Source organism: Onychomys torridus, chromosome X (genome assembly GCF_903995425.1).
Source record: "Onychomys torridus chromosome X, mOncTor1.1, whole genome shotgun sequence".
NCBI classification, from domain to species: Eukaryota; Metazoa; Chordata; class Mammalia; order Rodentia; family Cricetidae; genus Onychomys; species Onychomys torridus.
Genome location: NC_050466.1, coordinates 125,197,409 through 125,213,885, shown reverse-complemented (window position 1 = coordinate 125,213,885; position 16,477 = coordinate 125,197,409). Strand labels below are relative to the sequence as shown.

The window sequence follows — 16,477 nt, the reverse complement described above, 5'->3', positions numbered from 1 at the left end:
GGTCCTCTGGAAGAGCAGTCAGTGCTCTTAACCACTGAGCCATCTCTCCAGCCCCGGATTTTTTTTTCTTAACTCAGGCTCCAATGTGGTTGTTTCCCAACTTTGTTCAACATTACTTTTAATTTTTGTCAGAAAAAAAAATACTCTAGACTACAAACCATCTCTATCTACTTGCTGAAATGGAATCTGGGGATTTTTCAGTGCATATATTCTCCTCCAACGTTACAACCAGAATAACCTTCCATAGGTGAAGAATGATATTGGAAGGCACGGATATGGGGTTTCTAAATCATTAATAACTTTCTTTCCTTATTTGCCCCTTTCATGAGAGAAAAGTGAAAATTCCAGGAAAGTAAGTGCTGACAAAGAAGAGTCTGCCCTTGGCATAACCATCAGAATCTCTTCCACCTACAGAGTCCTGGGCCCAAGACTTTCTTCTGGTCAATGAGAAGAGGCCTTGGGGCATATCTTAGCTTCCTTAATAGTTCATAGCTCAGACCTGAGACTGCTCACTCTGAGACTACACTAGACTGTACACACAAACTCCTAGGGTTAATGACATTCCATAGTGATTGATTCTGTTCCCTTGAATATTGCGCCTTTCCCTATATGGAAAGAGCAATCCATATCTACATCTATGCTGATGGAAAGGGGTGAGCAGAATTACACTTTCCAGACTTCCATTGTTATAAGCTTCAAATATTGGCTGGTGTTCAGCAGCAAATTTGTTCATTGAGCCCTCAGAGGGACCATTAAGGCTAAAAATAACAAAGCTTTATGCATAGTAGTGCCATTGTATAAGGATCTGGGGACAGATTTCACATGTTCAAACCCAGCCCTGCTGTTTTCATTGTTCAGTATCTTTGGGCCTTGTGGTGGTAAGAATGAGAATGGCCCCCATAGGCTCATGTATTTAAATGGTTAAACACTAGGAAGTGGAACTCTTTGAAAGGATTAGAAGAGTTACATGGTATGGCCTTTTTGGAGAAAGTTTGTCACTGGGGGTGGACTTTGAGGTTTCAAAAACCTAGCCAGTCCCAGTGTCTCTCTCTGCCTGATGCCTGTGGCTCAGCTACTTCACCAACACAATGTCTGCCTGTGTGCTGCCATGCTTCCTGCCATTCTGATAATAGACTAAACCTTTGAAACTATAGGCAAGCCCCAATTAAATGCTTTCTTTTATAAGAGTTGCTATGGCCATGGTTTCTCTTCACAGCAATAGGAAGTAACTAAGAGAGGCCAACTAATTAACTTTTCTGTGCCTAAGGTTCCTAGCCTGTAAAATAAGATCAGTATGGTCACCTGATTCTCAAAGTTGATGTTTTTCTCATAAATGCATAAAGCCAAGCTGTTCAAAGAAGGTATGTTAGACTTTTCATTGTTATAACAAAAACATTCTGACATAAACAACTCAGAATGAAGAAAGATTTATTTTGGCTCACAATTTCTAAGGTTTCAGTCTTTAGGTCACTGAACCAGTTGTTTCTAGATAATAGTGACATGAAACATCGAGGCAAATTTGTTCAACTCATGGTACCCAAGAAGCAGAAGGAGACAGACCAAAAAGGACCAAAGTGAAATAGAGTTTCTCCTGACCTACTGCCTCCAAAAACTCCACCTCTAAAGTTTCCAGTGCCTCCCAAAATAGTGCTACCAGCTGCTGACCAAGTTTTCAGCATAGGAGCCTATATTTAAGGGTCATTTCAGATCCAAATTGTAACTGGAGGCCAGCACTATTTAAACCTCTCATTGTTGTGTCCCAGAATTCAAATCCCCAGTTACAATAGGCCTCTGTGTTCCTTTCTGCAGCTAGAATGGGGTCAAGTGGTGGCCCTACATGGTCATGTAGCCAGCTGATTTCTGTGAGGCAGTGTACCAGTCAAAGAACAACAAGCAATGTAGTTCTACTGGGATCTTTCCCCCAAAGAACTTCAGAAAATTCTCAAGGGACAGAGGTTCTACAGCACACAAGTGAGGTGATATCTAAGTTCTCCTTGCTTATAGGACCTAACCTTTATCCATGGGTCAGTGTGTAATAGAAAAACATGAACCACCATTTATTTCAACTGACAAAATGGCCCCAAGTACTTGGGTATAGGATGGCCTAGCTCCATGAAGCTGCTGAGTGGCTCTTGAAACATTTCTAAATATAGCTGCCAGGGTGGATGGACAAGGGACTGGGCTCTGAAAGATTGTGATTGGCCTTCATCAGCTCCATTTATCTCTAGTGAGAAGAAAAAAAGCAAAAGGAAGATGAGTGGCTGGAGGAGGGAACTGAAGAGCTGCCATTGTTGTCCATTTTCATGGCCATAAGAAAATGAGTTTCGTTTTGAAGACATTTTCCTTCCTGTACACATTTTACAGGTATGCATTGTGACTTATATATCAGACATTTTTTTCAGTAGATTTTGCTTATTTTTCAGAGATAAAAGCAACTCTGGCTGAACATGAATATATACACTCTACTTGGGTCTAGAGTGAGCCCGATGTGAGCCAACAGGCAAAGGAAAGAGGGTGAAAGCTGGGTCCCCTGAGGCTGATTGTCTCCCAGCTTGGAATTTGTATTGCCCAACTTACCATGCTTTTTTTTTTTCCTCTGAGGCAACAGCACTCGTAATTAAGGCAGCCCCTAGAGCCAGATTCTCACGTACAGTACTGTGGGGCTGCTAGAGTGTCTGACAGTCTTTGCTTTTCCTGAGAATCATTTCCCTCTTCCTGGAATTAGATCCAATGTTTAGGGTAATGGGGCAGCAGACTCAGAGAGACTTTGGGGTCTGTCCTTGGTGTCCTTGGCATTCCTTCCACCACACTAGATGATTTGGCCAACCAGCCTCCTGGACTATTGTACCAGGGACCCAACTGCCTCTGACCCCTTCTTCCATCATGTCTCCAAACTGTCACCACCATGGGCTTATAAAATGTTTTAAATTTTATCATTTCTTCTGTTTTTAAAATGTCTTTGAATATTAAACCACTGTGATTATTATTGAACAAATAAATTTCTCATTTTCCTGTTTCTTGTCTTCAAGTCATCTTATCTGCCTTATTTCAATGTGTTATTGCTTGTTGTTTCTCCCCTACCTTAATTTGGGTGAAATTCTAATATGAAAAAAGATCTTAACTGGCTCCCAAATAATGGCCAATACTTTATGTTGAAAGAACTCAAAAGTTGGAAAGATAGCTTTCTAATGTGTCCCCAAGCCTGAGTCTGATACCGAATCTCATGGCGGAAGAAGAGACTCGACTCCCAAAAAGTATCTTCTTGCCCCTGCACACTCATGGTGCATCCCTTTCCCCCTTCCATACACAAACACACAAAATAAATAAAGGTTAAAAAATTTAAATAACCCAATAAATCAAATTCTAATGTCCATAATTAATTCATTTTTCACAAATGGCCTTTATTTTTATGATTACAAATGTAATTCATGCTTACTGTAGTGAATCTGGAAATTACAGAGAACAGTAAAAAGAAGAAAATTTAAAAAACAAAACAAAACACCTATAACCCACCATCTGAAGGCAAACACTGTTCATATTATGTTCTAAGTACCTACACCTATTTAGACACCAAGACCCTTAAGAAGAGTGCTGGCCATGAAGCACAACAGCCAAAGGGAGCAAGGGCAATTAACAACTGAGGGGATCACCCAGAGGTCATAGCTAGAGATTCCACACTGAAGGACAAGGGCCATAAGCAAGAGATCAGAAGCTAACAACACAAGAACAAGTTAGGTACTATAACACTGTGGTGAGATGGTACTTGTCAAGGGTTTAGCCCAGTACCTGTCACGTGGCACATTACCAACAATTGTTAGCCATTACTATCACTACTATTAATATTATGGGTCAAAACAAATGGTTCAGGATCAAGACTATAAACAGGGCAAGGGCCCTTGAGACCCATCTAGATACTATGAGTTGGGGCATATAAGGGTGACTCTACTGGTTTGAAAGGGTGATATAGGAGTGGGTATCTCTCTCTTTATAGGCTCCCCTGCCAGATGGAATGGGACAAGGGTTTCCTCAAGTTTGCCTGATGACACATGGCAAGACACTCTAAGGTGTTTTGAGGTAGGACATGATTTCTCCTGCCTAGACTTCTCCCTGGACCAAGAATTAGAACTGGCCTTGATGATGCTGATGCTGATGGGAGTTCAGAACCTCATACATCATACACTCTTATAGTCCACACTGATTGTCAGGGCAGGTCACAGGCATGTAGGTGAAAGAGAAGGTCAAGGCAACCAAAAAGGAGATAAAGTGGGGGATGCGCCTGGAGGGGAAGGCTGGAAGGTGAAGGCAACAAGGTTTATGATATAGTTCAATGGAATGGGTCCAGGGACCAGTCCTCAAGTTAGCAGCCAAGTCAGAAATCATGTAAGATTTGAGTACTACTTGTTGATGGAGGCCTTCTGTGCGCTCTGTCGAAGGTGGTCATGAAGACTCTCTTGGGGGTCTCCATGTTCTTTCAAGTAGTAACAGCGTTTGGGAACATGTTGGTGCTGTGAGAAAGGGAGAAAAAGCAAAAATAAGTACCACACTTCCTATGACCAAAGGCATTCTATCTAAGTAAGTTCAGTAAACCAGCAACTCAAAGAACTAGCTAATTTATCAGATGTGTAAAAGGTGTAGCGAAGTGCTAAGCTAATGAAATCCTCTGGTGACTTGAGTCCACAACACATGTGGCTCTAAGTAGAACTCAGTCCATAAAAGAAGTCTCTCCCTTAGAACTCGACTTGCAATAAACAGAGAGTTGGGATTGGGCCTAATGAGTTTCCTTATAATCTGAAGCCTTCAGTAACCTGAGTCAGGCATTGTTTCTGAAGATGGCTAATATAACAAAAATAACTTTATATCCATACTCACTGATAAAATTCTACATTGGGCTTTTACGGTCTAGATACTCAATGCCTCCCTCTTGGCTCCCCCTTAATTCAACATGAAAGACTATAGGTGTTAATCCGTCATCACTACTTCCTCATTTTCCCAATCAGAAACCATGAGAATATGTCCCCCTGATTACCTCCTCAGTCTGCTGCTGAGAGCCCAGTTCGTTCTCCATGGCCTCTTCATTGTTCCGCTTACAAGCTGTTGGCACAACTTGGCTTGAGTTGCCTGAGGAATCCTTCTCTTCAGCCAGCTGGCACTCAGTGTACAGAGACCTATCTATCAGCTCCTTTAGGCTGCCGGCCACCTTCAGGAAGATACGACCCATTTTGGTGGTAACAGCTTCCGAGAGTCCTTCCAGAAACCTTGTCCGTAGAATGGCATCAGACCAAGACAAATGTCGGGCCAGCAGTAGGAAGTCAGTGGCATACTGCCTGACTGACTTCTGGCCCTGCTTGGGATGGCAAAGGACAGCACTTAGGATGTCTATCTCAGACAGCGAGTCATATAAGCCCTGTGATCTTCTCAAGAAAGATTTATCTTCACTGGAGAGGGGGTTTCCCACCTCCATCTGCAAGATGGACCACCTCTCTGCTGCCCCCAGATGAAGAGACACCAGAAATGCCATTTTCTCAGAATCATTCAGGAAGCCCTTCATTTGCTTCTCCTCATCAATCTCCTCGGCATCTTCCTCCACAGAGGATGAGCCCCGGGCTGCTTCTTGTTCTTCTAAGAGGTAACAGAGTGCTGGGGTCAGCATACCAAAGGATGGCACTTCTTTTGGTGGTGGCTTCTTCATTTCAGGATTTGTGCCAGTCATGTGTGGTGTACTCTTTGATCCAGGGGCTGTGACTCTGAAGTGAGAGGTCGATGCCTCTCCTGAGTCTGTGGCTTTGATATTCAGAGTGGGTGTCATTCCAAAGGCTGTTTGTGGTGTGGACATTGTTCCAGGTGCTGGGGTCCTCATGAGTGGTGTGGACATCTCTCCAGAGGTCACAGCTGTCATTTGTGGCATTGTTATCCCTCCTGAGGCTGTGGCCCTCAGTGGTGGCATGGACATCATTCCTGAAGCTGAGGCTCTCATAAGAGGTGTAGATACTGCTCCAGAGGCTGGGGTTCTCAGTGGGGGGTTAACCATTCCCCCAGGAGCTGTACTTGTTGGCTGTGGCAAAGATGTAGCTCTAGAGCTCACAGCTTTGGTTTGTAGAGTTGACATTTTCCCAGAAGGCATGGTTTTCATTAGTGGCACAGACATCTCTCCAGAAGTCATGGGTGACATCAAAGGCATGGACATGGTTCCAGAGGCTGAAGCCCTCATTAGTGGCTTGGACATCTCTCCAGATGTCATAGCTGCCAATTGTGTAGTGGACATAATTCCAGGGCCTGGAGGTCTCTCTAACTCTGTGGCCACAGCTCCAACAGAGGGTCTCCTAAGTGTTGTAGATATGGTCGAAGGGGCTGGTGCTCTGACTGGTAGTGGAGATATCCCTGCAGTGGCTGGAGCTCGAACTGGGAGTGGGTACATGTCTCCACAAGCCGTGGCCATCATTTGAGGTATGGACTTTGCTCTAGAAGCTGGGGTTCTCATCAGTGGCACAGACATCACTCCAGAATCTGTGGATCTTGGGGGTGGTGTGGACTCTGATACAGGGACTGAAACCTTCATAGGTGTCATGGACATCATACTTGAGGCTGTAGCTGTCATGTGTGGAGCAGATATTGTCCCATAAAGTGGGGCTCTTGGAGATGGAGCTAACTCTCCAGAAGCTGGAGGTCTCATTAGTAGCAGAGGGCTCTCTCCACAGGACGAGGCTTTTGAGAGCAGTGTAGACATCTCTGATGAGTCTGAGGCTCTCATGAGGGGTGTAGACATTGTTCCAGAGTCCTGAGATCTCATCTGCATCCCTCCCAAAGCAATGGGTCTCATGAGTGGTGTGGGCACCTCTCCAGAGTCTTGAATATTTATCGGCTGACTAGGCATCTTCTCAGAGGCTGTGGCTCTCCCTAGTGATATGGATGTTGCTCCAAGACCTGAGACTCTTGCTAGAGGCATGTCCATGCCTCTAGAGGTGGTGGTTGTTATCTGTGATATGGACATTGCTCCAGAAGCTGTGGCTCTTGTTGGTGGTGTGGACATGCCTCCTGAGGCTGGATCTGTCATCTGTGGCATGGACAGAACTCCAGAAGCTGTGTCTTTCATTAGCGATGTGGGCATTGCTCCAGAAGCTGCAGTTGTCATTTGCTGCATGAACATTCCAGAAGCTTTGGATGTCATTAGTGGCTTAGACAATGCTCCAGAGCCTGGAGCTCTCATCTGTGGCGTGGATATCACTCCTGAAGCTGCATCTCTCATTAACAGCGTGGACGTTGATCCAGAAGTTTTGGCTGTCATTAGTGGGGTAGACATTGCTCCAGAGGCTGTGGCTCTCATTTGTGGTATAGATGTCAGTCCTGAGGCTGTGGTTCTTATTTGTGATGTGGACATTGGTCCAGCGACAGGAGCTCGAATTTTCTGTGTGGACACTGACCCACAGGTTGGAACTGTTGATTGTGACACAGACATTATTTCAGAGGCTGTAGCTATAACTGGCTGGGTAGACATCACACCAGAAGCTGAACCTCTTATTCGCTGTGCAGAAACTGCTCCATTTGCTGTGGCCTTCATAAAGCCTGTGGGCATTGCTCCAGGTGTTTTGGCCATTGTAAAATGTGTAGACATCATACCAGAGGCTGTGGTTGACATTTGTTCTGTGAACATTGCTCCAGGGCTTGTGGCAGCCATCAGTGGAGTGGACATTAATCCAGAGCCTGGAACTGTCTTTTGTGATGTGGACATATTTCCTGAGGCAGGGACTCTCATTAGCTGTATGGGCATTGCCCCTGTATCAGAAGCTCTCACGGGAAATGTGGACATCAATTCAGTGGCTGGGACTCCTATTGGTGGAGCAGACATGATCTCGGAGTTGATATTTTGTGTTATATCTGGGGACATCACTCCAGAAGCAGATGCTGACATCAGTTGAGTGGGCATCACTGTGGAGGTGAGGGCAGTCATTAGCAGTGGGGACATTGCCTCGGCATCTGGGGCCGGCTTTGGTAATGTGGCTATTTCACCAGTATCTGGGATTGACAGCAGTGGTGTGGAAATCGCTCCAGGGCCAGAAACTGGCATAGGCAGTGAAGACATGACTCCAGAGTCTGAGCCTGACATGAGCACAGTGGGAATTCCTTCAGAGTCTTGAGGGTCTGTTGGCTGAGTTGATGTCTCTCCAGAAGCTAGGGCTGACATTATCAGAGAGGATATCACTTCAGAGTCTGTGCCTGACATTAGCAGTGATGATATATCTCCAGAAGCTAGAGCAGTCATTAGCACTTTGGACATTGCTTCGGTGTCCTCATCTGTAATTTGCAATGGGGACATTGCTTCGGAGCCTGGAGCTGTCATTGGTGGTGTGGATGCTACTCCAGGGTTCATATCTGGAATCAGGAGTGGGGATATCTCACCAGGATCTGATCCTAGCATTAATGATGCCTCAGAGGACGAAGTACTCATTACAGGTGCAGATATCATTCCAGACGATGGAACTGGCATCGTCAGTGGTGAGATCTCTGCAGAATCTGGTGCTGCCATTAGTGCCGCAGACATTGTCCCAAAGTCAGGAATTGACAGCATCCCTGGAGACATTAACCCATAGTCTGAAGTAGACAACAGTGGGGACAGTGTCCCAGAATCTGAGGCTGGCATTAACAGTGGGGACAGTGCCCCAGAGTCTGAGACTGGCATTAGAAGTGGGGACAGTGTTCCCGAATCTGAGGCTGTCATTAGCAGTGGAGACAGTGTCCCAGAGTCTGAGGCTGACATCAGCTGTGGGGACAGTGTTCCAGAGTGTGGTGCTCCCATGACAGGTGTGGTGGACAGACTGTCAAAGGCTGGGGATGTCATCAGCTGTGTAGATGTCCCTCCAGGATCTGAGGCTGAAGCTGAGGCAATAGGCAACTGCAATTGAGAATGCAGGAGCTGCACCTCTGCTCTGGTCTCTGCTATTGGTCTAGAGAAAGTTGCTCCCCCATTTTGGGGGTCGCCACTTTCCTCCCTCATCATATTGTTGAATCGTAATGAATGTAACGGTATTGACATATCTGCCATGGCTACAGGACAGGGTGGACAGAAACTCTAACGTGTTGGCATCGGGGCCCTGGTGAAGTCCACAAATCAGGGAAATCTGTAGATGAGAACGAAGTTTAAAGGTCAAAAGCCAATTTCAGGAATATATTCCAATAATTCATAGAGACCCACTTTTATGAGTTGTCATGTTTGAAAGTTATTTTACCAGTTTGAAGAAACCATATAGCAAATGTCCCCAAAGCTGAAGCAACTTTTCCCTTCAAACTCTGTACTTTTTAAACCAACCCACCCAGTTACACAGCACAGCCTCTGTGTTTGTAAATGTCAACAGCAGGCTCCAGAGCCACAGAAGCCCTGTCTCAAATGAGTCAGCAGCACCACCTTCTGGCCAACTACAAGAAGTTCCGGTTCTTTGCCTATGCTTTTCCACTACAGAAGTCAAAAGTCAACCCAGGTACTGGTAGGCAAGGAACAGAGAGCCATTTACTCCATGATAATTATTAGTTCCTAATGCTCATTGAAACTCAGCAATGGTTTAACCCAGATTTTACTGTGATACCCTTGAATGTCTTTCTCAGGAAAAGTAGCACATTAATCTGATCAATGACTAAGAATAGCATTCCACAAAGTAAAACTTTGCTTAATTTTATCATCATTATCACTATTAATAACAGCCACCACTACAGTATTGGTCACTTAGTAGGTGCATGAGTGGCACTGACCTTTACCTGTACAAACCTTTAAACTGCCTGTGATATGCAAGACTTTACGAGCCTTGGGTCTTAAACAGTGTTATTGCTCTCATTGTACCAGCTTTCTAAGATGAGCAAAAGTTGTAGCTAAAATAGGGCAGCTGTGGTGGTAACACTGTATCTTTTTGCCTCTTCGCCGTTTTTTTTGAGGTTGCATGGTCTTTGGTATCACTGAGGATGCATGTAGTTGTTGTTTGTCTGACATCCTAGACTAGAAATCAAGGAAGTTTAGTCCTACAGTCGATGTGCAGAAAATTCAGGTTTCCCTGTTGGCCTGAGAGGGGGCTGGTTACTCCCATAGCTTCACCTCTCTGACCTGCTTCCATAAACAGCCAAAAAGGGGTGCTTTGACACACAAGCTGTAGATCTATGCAGACAATCACATAAGATTAACATATCCCCATAGCCTGATCATGCCCTAAAAAGAAGACTGGATAGTTTGGGGCAATGTCAAAGAAATCATCACTCTCATGGCTTTGTGGCTCCGTCACAATTGGAACAGTGACCAAAGAAATACCAACAACAAGAAGGACTTGAGCATGCACTGGCACTTTCCCTGCTTCACATCATTTGATCCCCACAGTAACCCTCTGAGATTTGGGGCAGGCCTCCTTCTTACAGCTGGGCAAATGAAGACACAGGGACACTGGATCATTTGCGTGTGCTTTGAGAGAGTCTCAGACCCATCCAGTTCTATAGCCCCCTACTCCTCACTAAGAGGCTGCAGTGATTCACTTCTTCCCATCCTCAACTTCATTGACTAGAGAGCCTCAAGGTAAGGCATCAAAGAAATAGTAGAGTCCTGCTGACACCATTTACCTTAGTCTTAATTCATGCTGGGGAAAGAGGAACCAAAAGATCCTCCAACTCCGCCTTCCATCACCAAATCCCCATACATACCACAATTTTCCACTTCGGCACAACTCAGAAAGATCTTACCTTACCAGTGACAAAGAAGAGTGATAGTGTCCTTTGCACTGTTGCTCTTTTGGTCTGACCAATTGACTTATACCCCGTGCCAGTTCATTACAGCAAGGCCCAATACCCGCAGCTGTTCTCGGCAATCTCCCTTAGCTATCCCCTGCCACACCCCCCTCTTGCCCGCCAGCCAGCCTGCTGGCCCGCCCACCCGCCCCACTGCTCTTGACTTGCTAGTGCATGCTCTGGCTCTCTGGTCCCAGATTCCTGCCTCTATATAGGCTCTGACATTTGCCTCTGGCCGCCTTTTGCTTGTCAGCCCTCCAGAAGCTCTGCTTTAGCTCTCGGCCTCTGCAACCCTACCCGTTTGCCCCTTGCCTCCAGGAATCCCAACAGCCTCTACCTCACATCACTATGGCCATATCTGGCTACCCCCAAAGAGAAGAGAGTGACACAATTCAAGAAATGAACCAGTAAGTGTCCTTGCTCAGGAAATGAAATGTGCATGCTCTCTGCAACTGGGCCGGCACAGCTACTCTGGGTCCTAGACAATGCAACTGGCCAGCCCAAGAAGTACTGGCTCAGTGTTAGAGGTAAGGACTAGGGCCAAGGATCGAGAGAAGTAGCATCAGTGAAACTCAAGGAGGTTCAAGGGTAGGAAAAGGAGGTGGGAAGAGACTGGGTGGTGGGGGCTGGGAAGTGAAGACTTTAACAGTAACCCACAGTCATGAGAATTTTTAAAAGCCAATATGCCCTAAGGACAGAGACAAAGAGAAATCCGGTAGCCACTGTCCATTGTGCAAATCTAGGACTCAACAGGAAGCTCCATAGCATTCAAACAGCTGGCAAGAATGTCAGACTTGAGTATACCCAGTGAGGACCCATCTCATATAAACAAGTATGAAGCCTGCTTTCTAGAAGGAGGGCACAAGGTCAGAGAAGAGGTATTTTTTCAACACTGAGGATACAACCCTGGGCCATTTACATGCTACCCAAGCACTCACTGTTGGGACACACCCCCAGGTCCACTCCAGACTTTTAGATTAGTGCTACTTCAGCATCCATTGAGTCCGGGGACAGAACTGACAATTACACTCGAGAAAAGTCAAAACCTTAAGGTGAAGTTCAGGGAACTCGGGTTTATGAGTCAGAGTCATTTAAAATTATCAACCAACAGCAAACTCATAATAAGCAGCAGACCATATGAGTCTTTGGGCTACGTACTAGATACATTTGACATTATCTAGGCTTCCCAGCAACATGTGGAAGGTAGGTACAAATAGAGAAACGGGCTTGAAAAAACTTCTACAACCAACATCGCAGAACTAGTCCTAAGTTGAAAAGCTGAGTTTGAACCCTTGGTCAATTTACTTCTGAAATCATTTTCTGTTTACAATCCATAATTAGAAACACTCACTGCTGGATGCCCACCCACCAAAGAAGGACATTTTCTTACCACAAGTGGTTAAATTGTAGTAGTAGCGGTGGCAGTCATAGTAATACCTGTCCTTGAATACCCTTCTCATATGTCAACAATTGTGCTAAGGGCTTCGTGAGTGTTATCACATTTGCTCTGTACAACTACCCGCTGAGCTAGATCCTCGTAGTTCCCAGTTTGCTGATAGGAAAGTTGAGCTCCAACAGGAGTTATGGTTTTCAATGTGAAGTGTTCCCTGACACGTCTGTGCATTTGAACACCTGGTCACTGGCTGATGGAACTATTCTGGAAGATTCTAGAACATCTAGGACACTGGTGGTGGGCTTTGGGGGTGAGCTCTGCCCTCTTTCCAGCCTTGCTCTCGGCTTCCTGATGCATTCAGATGTGAAGTGCTGCCACCCCTGCATGTTGTGGGCCAGTGATGTCCAGCACCATGCCTTCCACATACTGACATTCAGACCCCTAAAATGGTGAGTCCTCTTAAGTTGCTTCTATCAGGAATTTCATCAGTAACAAGAAAAGTAACTAACACAGTAGGTGGCATGACCAAAAAAAAAAAAAAAAAAAAAAAAAAAGCCCACAGCTCTGCTTGACTCGAGTTCACTACTCAAAATGAAACTTTCCAATCAGTCTCCCCTGAATGAAAAAACAGTCCTAGAAAACCCACTAAGGTCGGAAAGAAAGCTCAGCAGGTTAAGAAAAAGCACTTATGATACAAGGCTGATGGCCTGATTCTAAGGCCCAGAACCTGAGGTGGAAGGAGAGAATCAACTTCAAAAGTTATCTTCAGACTTCCATATGTGCTCCGTGGAAACATACATGCCTGTACCTACAACACACACACACACACACACACACACACACACACCACCACCACCACCACCACCACCACCACCAATAATGATAATAATAATAATAAAATTTAAAGGAAAACCCATTATTTTAATAATGGCTTCATAACAACCACTGTTAGTATTATTATTATAGCTAATGATCAAAGCTGTGTCCGTGTCCGGTACTAAATGCTTTACTTACTTATGCGATCTCATCTGATAAAGCATCCCTATGAGGTAGGTGCTATTATCACCTTTATCATCCAGATGAGAACCCAAAAGCACAGAGACACCTAACTTTCCCAATGTCACCCAGCTACAGAGCTCAGTTAACTGTGAGAACAAAAAGTTGGAAATAACCTGAATACCTGATGTTAGAACACAATTGCTTAGTGAGTAAATGAGTCATGGTACAATTTGGCAGCCCCTAATGTATCTATTAAGAATGAAAATCTAATGTGTGCTTAATTACAAGATCCTTTTAAATAAAATAAATGTGTGTTTCTACTCTGTGTGGGGTTGTACACATGTGTAATCCCAGAACTCAGAAGTCTGAGTCAGGAGGGTTGAAAATTGGAGGCCACCTGTAAAAGTGGGGCTTGTCTCAAAAGAAGAAAGCCACAATTGTTTTAAATGTGCATATTTTAATAAAACTTGGTGAAATTATACTATAATTACATTTCCCCAGAAATTTGAAGTCTAGAACAGCATATCAAAATATTAACAGTAACTATACTTGCATGGTAAAATTACATAATATTTTTATTTTCATTTTCTTTATCTGCATTTTCTCATTTGCCTAAAGTCGTCCCATTATATTTATTTGCAAAGAAAAATTAAAAGTTAGTTTCCCTTTTTAAACATGTCTGATCCCCTATGGTTCTACATCTAGCCCTTTCCAGTCCTCTGCATACACTCTCTAGGGATGCCCCAAACTCCCTCACAAGCAACCTTTATCCCCACCAAAAAACTTAAGTTGTACCGCTTGGGCCTTTCTGAAGTGACCTCTAAAATCATGTCTTGAGTGGCTAGTTATTATTCAGTTTTTCTTGTATTTAAAATGATTCCTCCTAACTTTTATTCATGTTTAATATGGAAGTAATCTAGGAATTTATTCCTAGGATTAAAAACTTGAAATCTCAGTCCAGATAAAGTCCTGAGACTACTCCACCCTGCTTCCCCACAAGTCCCACTGCTCGGTCTGCTCATAGTTGGGTGTGTCTCCTTCCAAACTTTTCTATTTGCAATGGCATTCAGAGTTTATATCATGCAATTGCTTGCAAAAACCCAGTGTGTGCAAAAAGCTACAGCTGGAAAACCATGCTGGCCACTCCAGGGTTTCATGTTCTGATCTACTGTAACAATTTTCATCAGCTTGCTTCTAAGAAGGCTGCTGAGAGAGGGCTCTTGCATGCTCAGCCCATTTGGGCATAGAGTTCTGTTTTATTAAAGTAAAGAATCTCTAGGAACACAGAAAAGGAAGGCCTCCTAAAGCAGGAAAAATCCACAGATTGCTGCTTAGCATCTCTCAGATCCCTCACATAGCCACCCAGTCTGTGCTGATCAATATAGCTAGGAGGTGTCAAGCTCCTGCCGCCTTGCAAGAGGTAATTGAGTTTGGAGGATTGCAAGGCTAACTGCTTGGGGGAAATAAGAATAAACACGAGACTGTTCAATATGTCAACAAATAGCTTTCTAGATGTTGAAAAATAAGCCTGCCTCTAGATTCCCAACAATCTCTCCCCCAGCCCTAGGGAACACACACCCAGTTACCTGAAAACAGAGAAGCTTAAAGATCAAGCTCTAGTTCAGTGTCCCCTACCCCTACCTTCCCCCATCATTCAGGAGAGAAACACACACACACACACACACACACACACACACACACACACACACACACACAATTTTGCACTCCATCAGCTTTGACACTTCAAATGCCCACCCGATTCTTTGTAAATGAAGTGGGGAATGGCTAGCATTTACTAAGTTCTTGCTATGCCAGGAACTGTGCTAAGCATTTTACATACACCATATTAATTAATTGCACAAAATACCATTAAAGTGGAGGAGTTGCCCCCATTTTATAAATCAGCTAAAGAACTGAAGCAGAGAGAAATTAAAATGCAGTAACTTACCTTGGCTCTTACAGCTGAGAGGGAGTGAAGCCGAGCTTGTCACTTGGGTCCGTCTGACTCAGCCAGTGCTCTTAGCTCACGGGAGAGTCACACACTGTCTTCGAGTCTCTGAAGGGCTGTCATATGGAAGAGAGGGTAGGTGTGTTCTGGGTAGCTCCAAAGAAAAGGATTTGACTGTTAGTTGGGAATTACGCTTTCATTGGATGTGCTGCAAATTCCCCCAAACAACATGTATATGCATGTCCAACTCTATAGGGAAAAGAACGTTAGAAGAAGAGCAAACGGAGCTGCCTTATATTAGGTGCCGTCCTGAAGGATCTGTGGAATCAGATGGAACCGGGGGGATACAAGAGGACTGCAAATGGGCAGTGTCCCAATTTTCTTAAATAAGGAAACTACATAACAGTGTACTGTAAACTCTAGAGCTGGAAGCTTCGTGTCAATCCTTGGAGAGATTCTGCTGCAGATTATGAAGCAGGTAATTTATAAGCACTTACAATGTGAGTGGCATCAGGAGGTACCTAGAGGTACTCACAGGACTGTACAAATGAGACCAGGCTCCCAGACTATTTATGGCAATTGCAAAGCCCCAAAAGTGGGAGACTGACATTGGGTTACTAGATTTTTCTTTTTCCAAGGAAAGGCATTAAGAAACAAAACAATCCCAAATTATCATTTCCTAAAGAGAAAAGACTTTCTTTAAGACACCACAAGAAAAGGAAATAAACTCAGAATAAAAGACAGTCCTTAATGCAATACATTTGTCTCCTTTTTACAAATCATTTACTACATAGTCCTCAGGCTTTCTCCTTGCAGGAGGGTTGGGGACAGGACACACACTGCTGCAATATTCCTGGAGGATGGGAACTTGTCCTGTTTGGGGGAGTCACTCAGAGTTAAAACACCAACATGTGTAAGATCCGATACCTGTAAGACAGGAAGTCTTTCTGGCCAGGAGAGAAGAGAAGAGTTTGACCTTAGCCTAAGTAAGGACATAAGCATAGATAAAGTGTACACAGGAACAAGTCACGAAAAGAAAAGTTTCCAAGTGGGAAGGAAAGCCCTGCTGAGGCGGGACTTGGCCAAGACATTTGATCTGTGCTACCCCTTGGACCACACAGCTCCCTTGGAGGAGTAAGTGCCTGATGCCACCAAGCATTTCTACTGAAAATTAGTTCCGGACCTTGTCTATTACTTCTAAAAGCAGAAGAAAAAAACAGGCGAAATACCAGTTTCCAGAGCTGGGGGCTAGTTTTAGAAGGGATTCTCTTGCTGGGGTCCTCTCCGGTTCCACATTTTTACATATGCTGTAAATAAAGGCACTGATGGGATTCTTATCTAACTTTTCTAGAGCTGAGAAGCGTAGTGGAAAGGTTTACATTTGA

General features: G+C 44.4%; 1 protein-coding gene across 1 annotated transcript; it reads right to left on the bottom strand.

Annotated features, from left to right (window-relative positions):
- Window positions 1-3,405: 3,405 nt before the first annotated feature.
- Window positions 3,406-15,230, bottom strand: Rtl9 (retrotransposon Gag like 9). Its single transcript, XM_036174856.1, has 3 exons — window positions 15,093-15,230; window positions 5,027-9,113; window positions 3,406-4,505 (listed from the first exon to the last, which is right to left on the bottom strand). Exons 2-3 carry the CDS (start codon window positions 9,035-9,037, stop codon window positions 4,395-4,397), a joined length of 4,122 nt encoding a protein of 1,373 aa, XP_036030749.1. The 5' UTR covers window positions 9,038-9,113; window positions 15,093-15,230; the 3' UTR covers window positions 3,406-4,394.
- Between the last annotated feature and the right edge of the window lie 1,247 nt (window positions 15,231-16,477).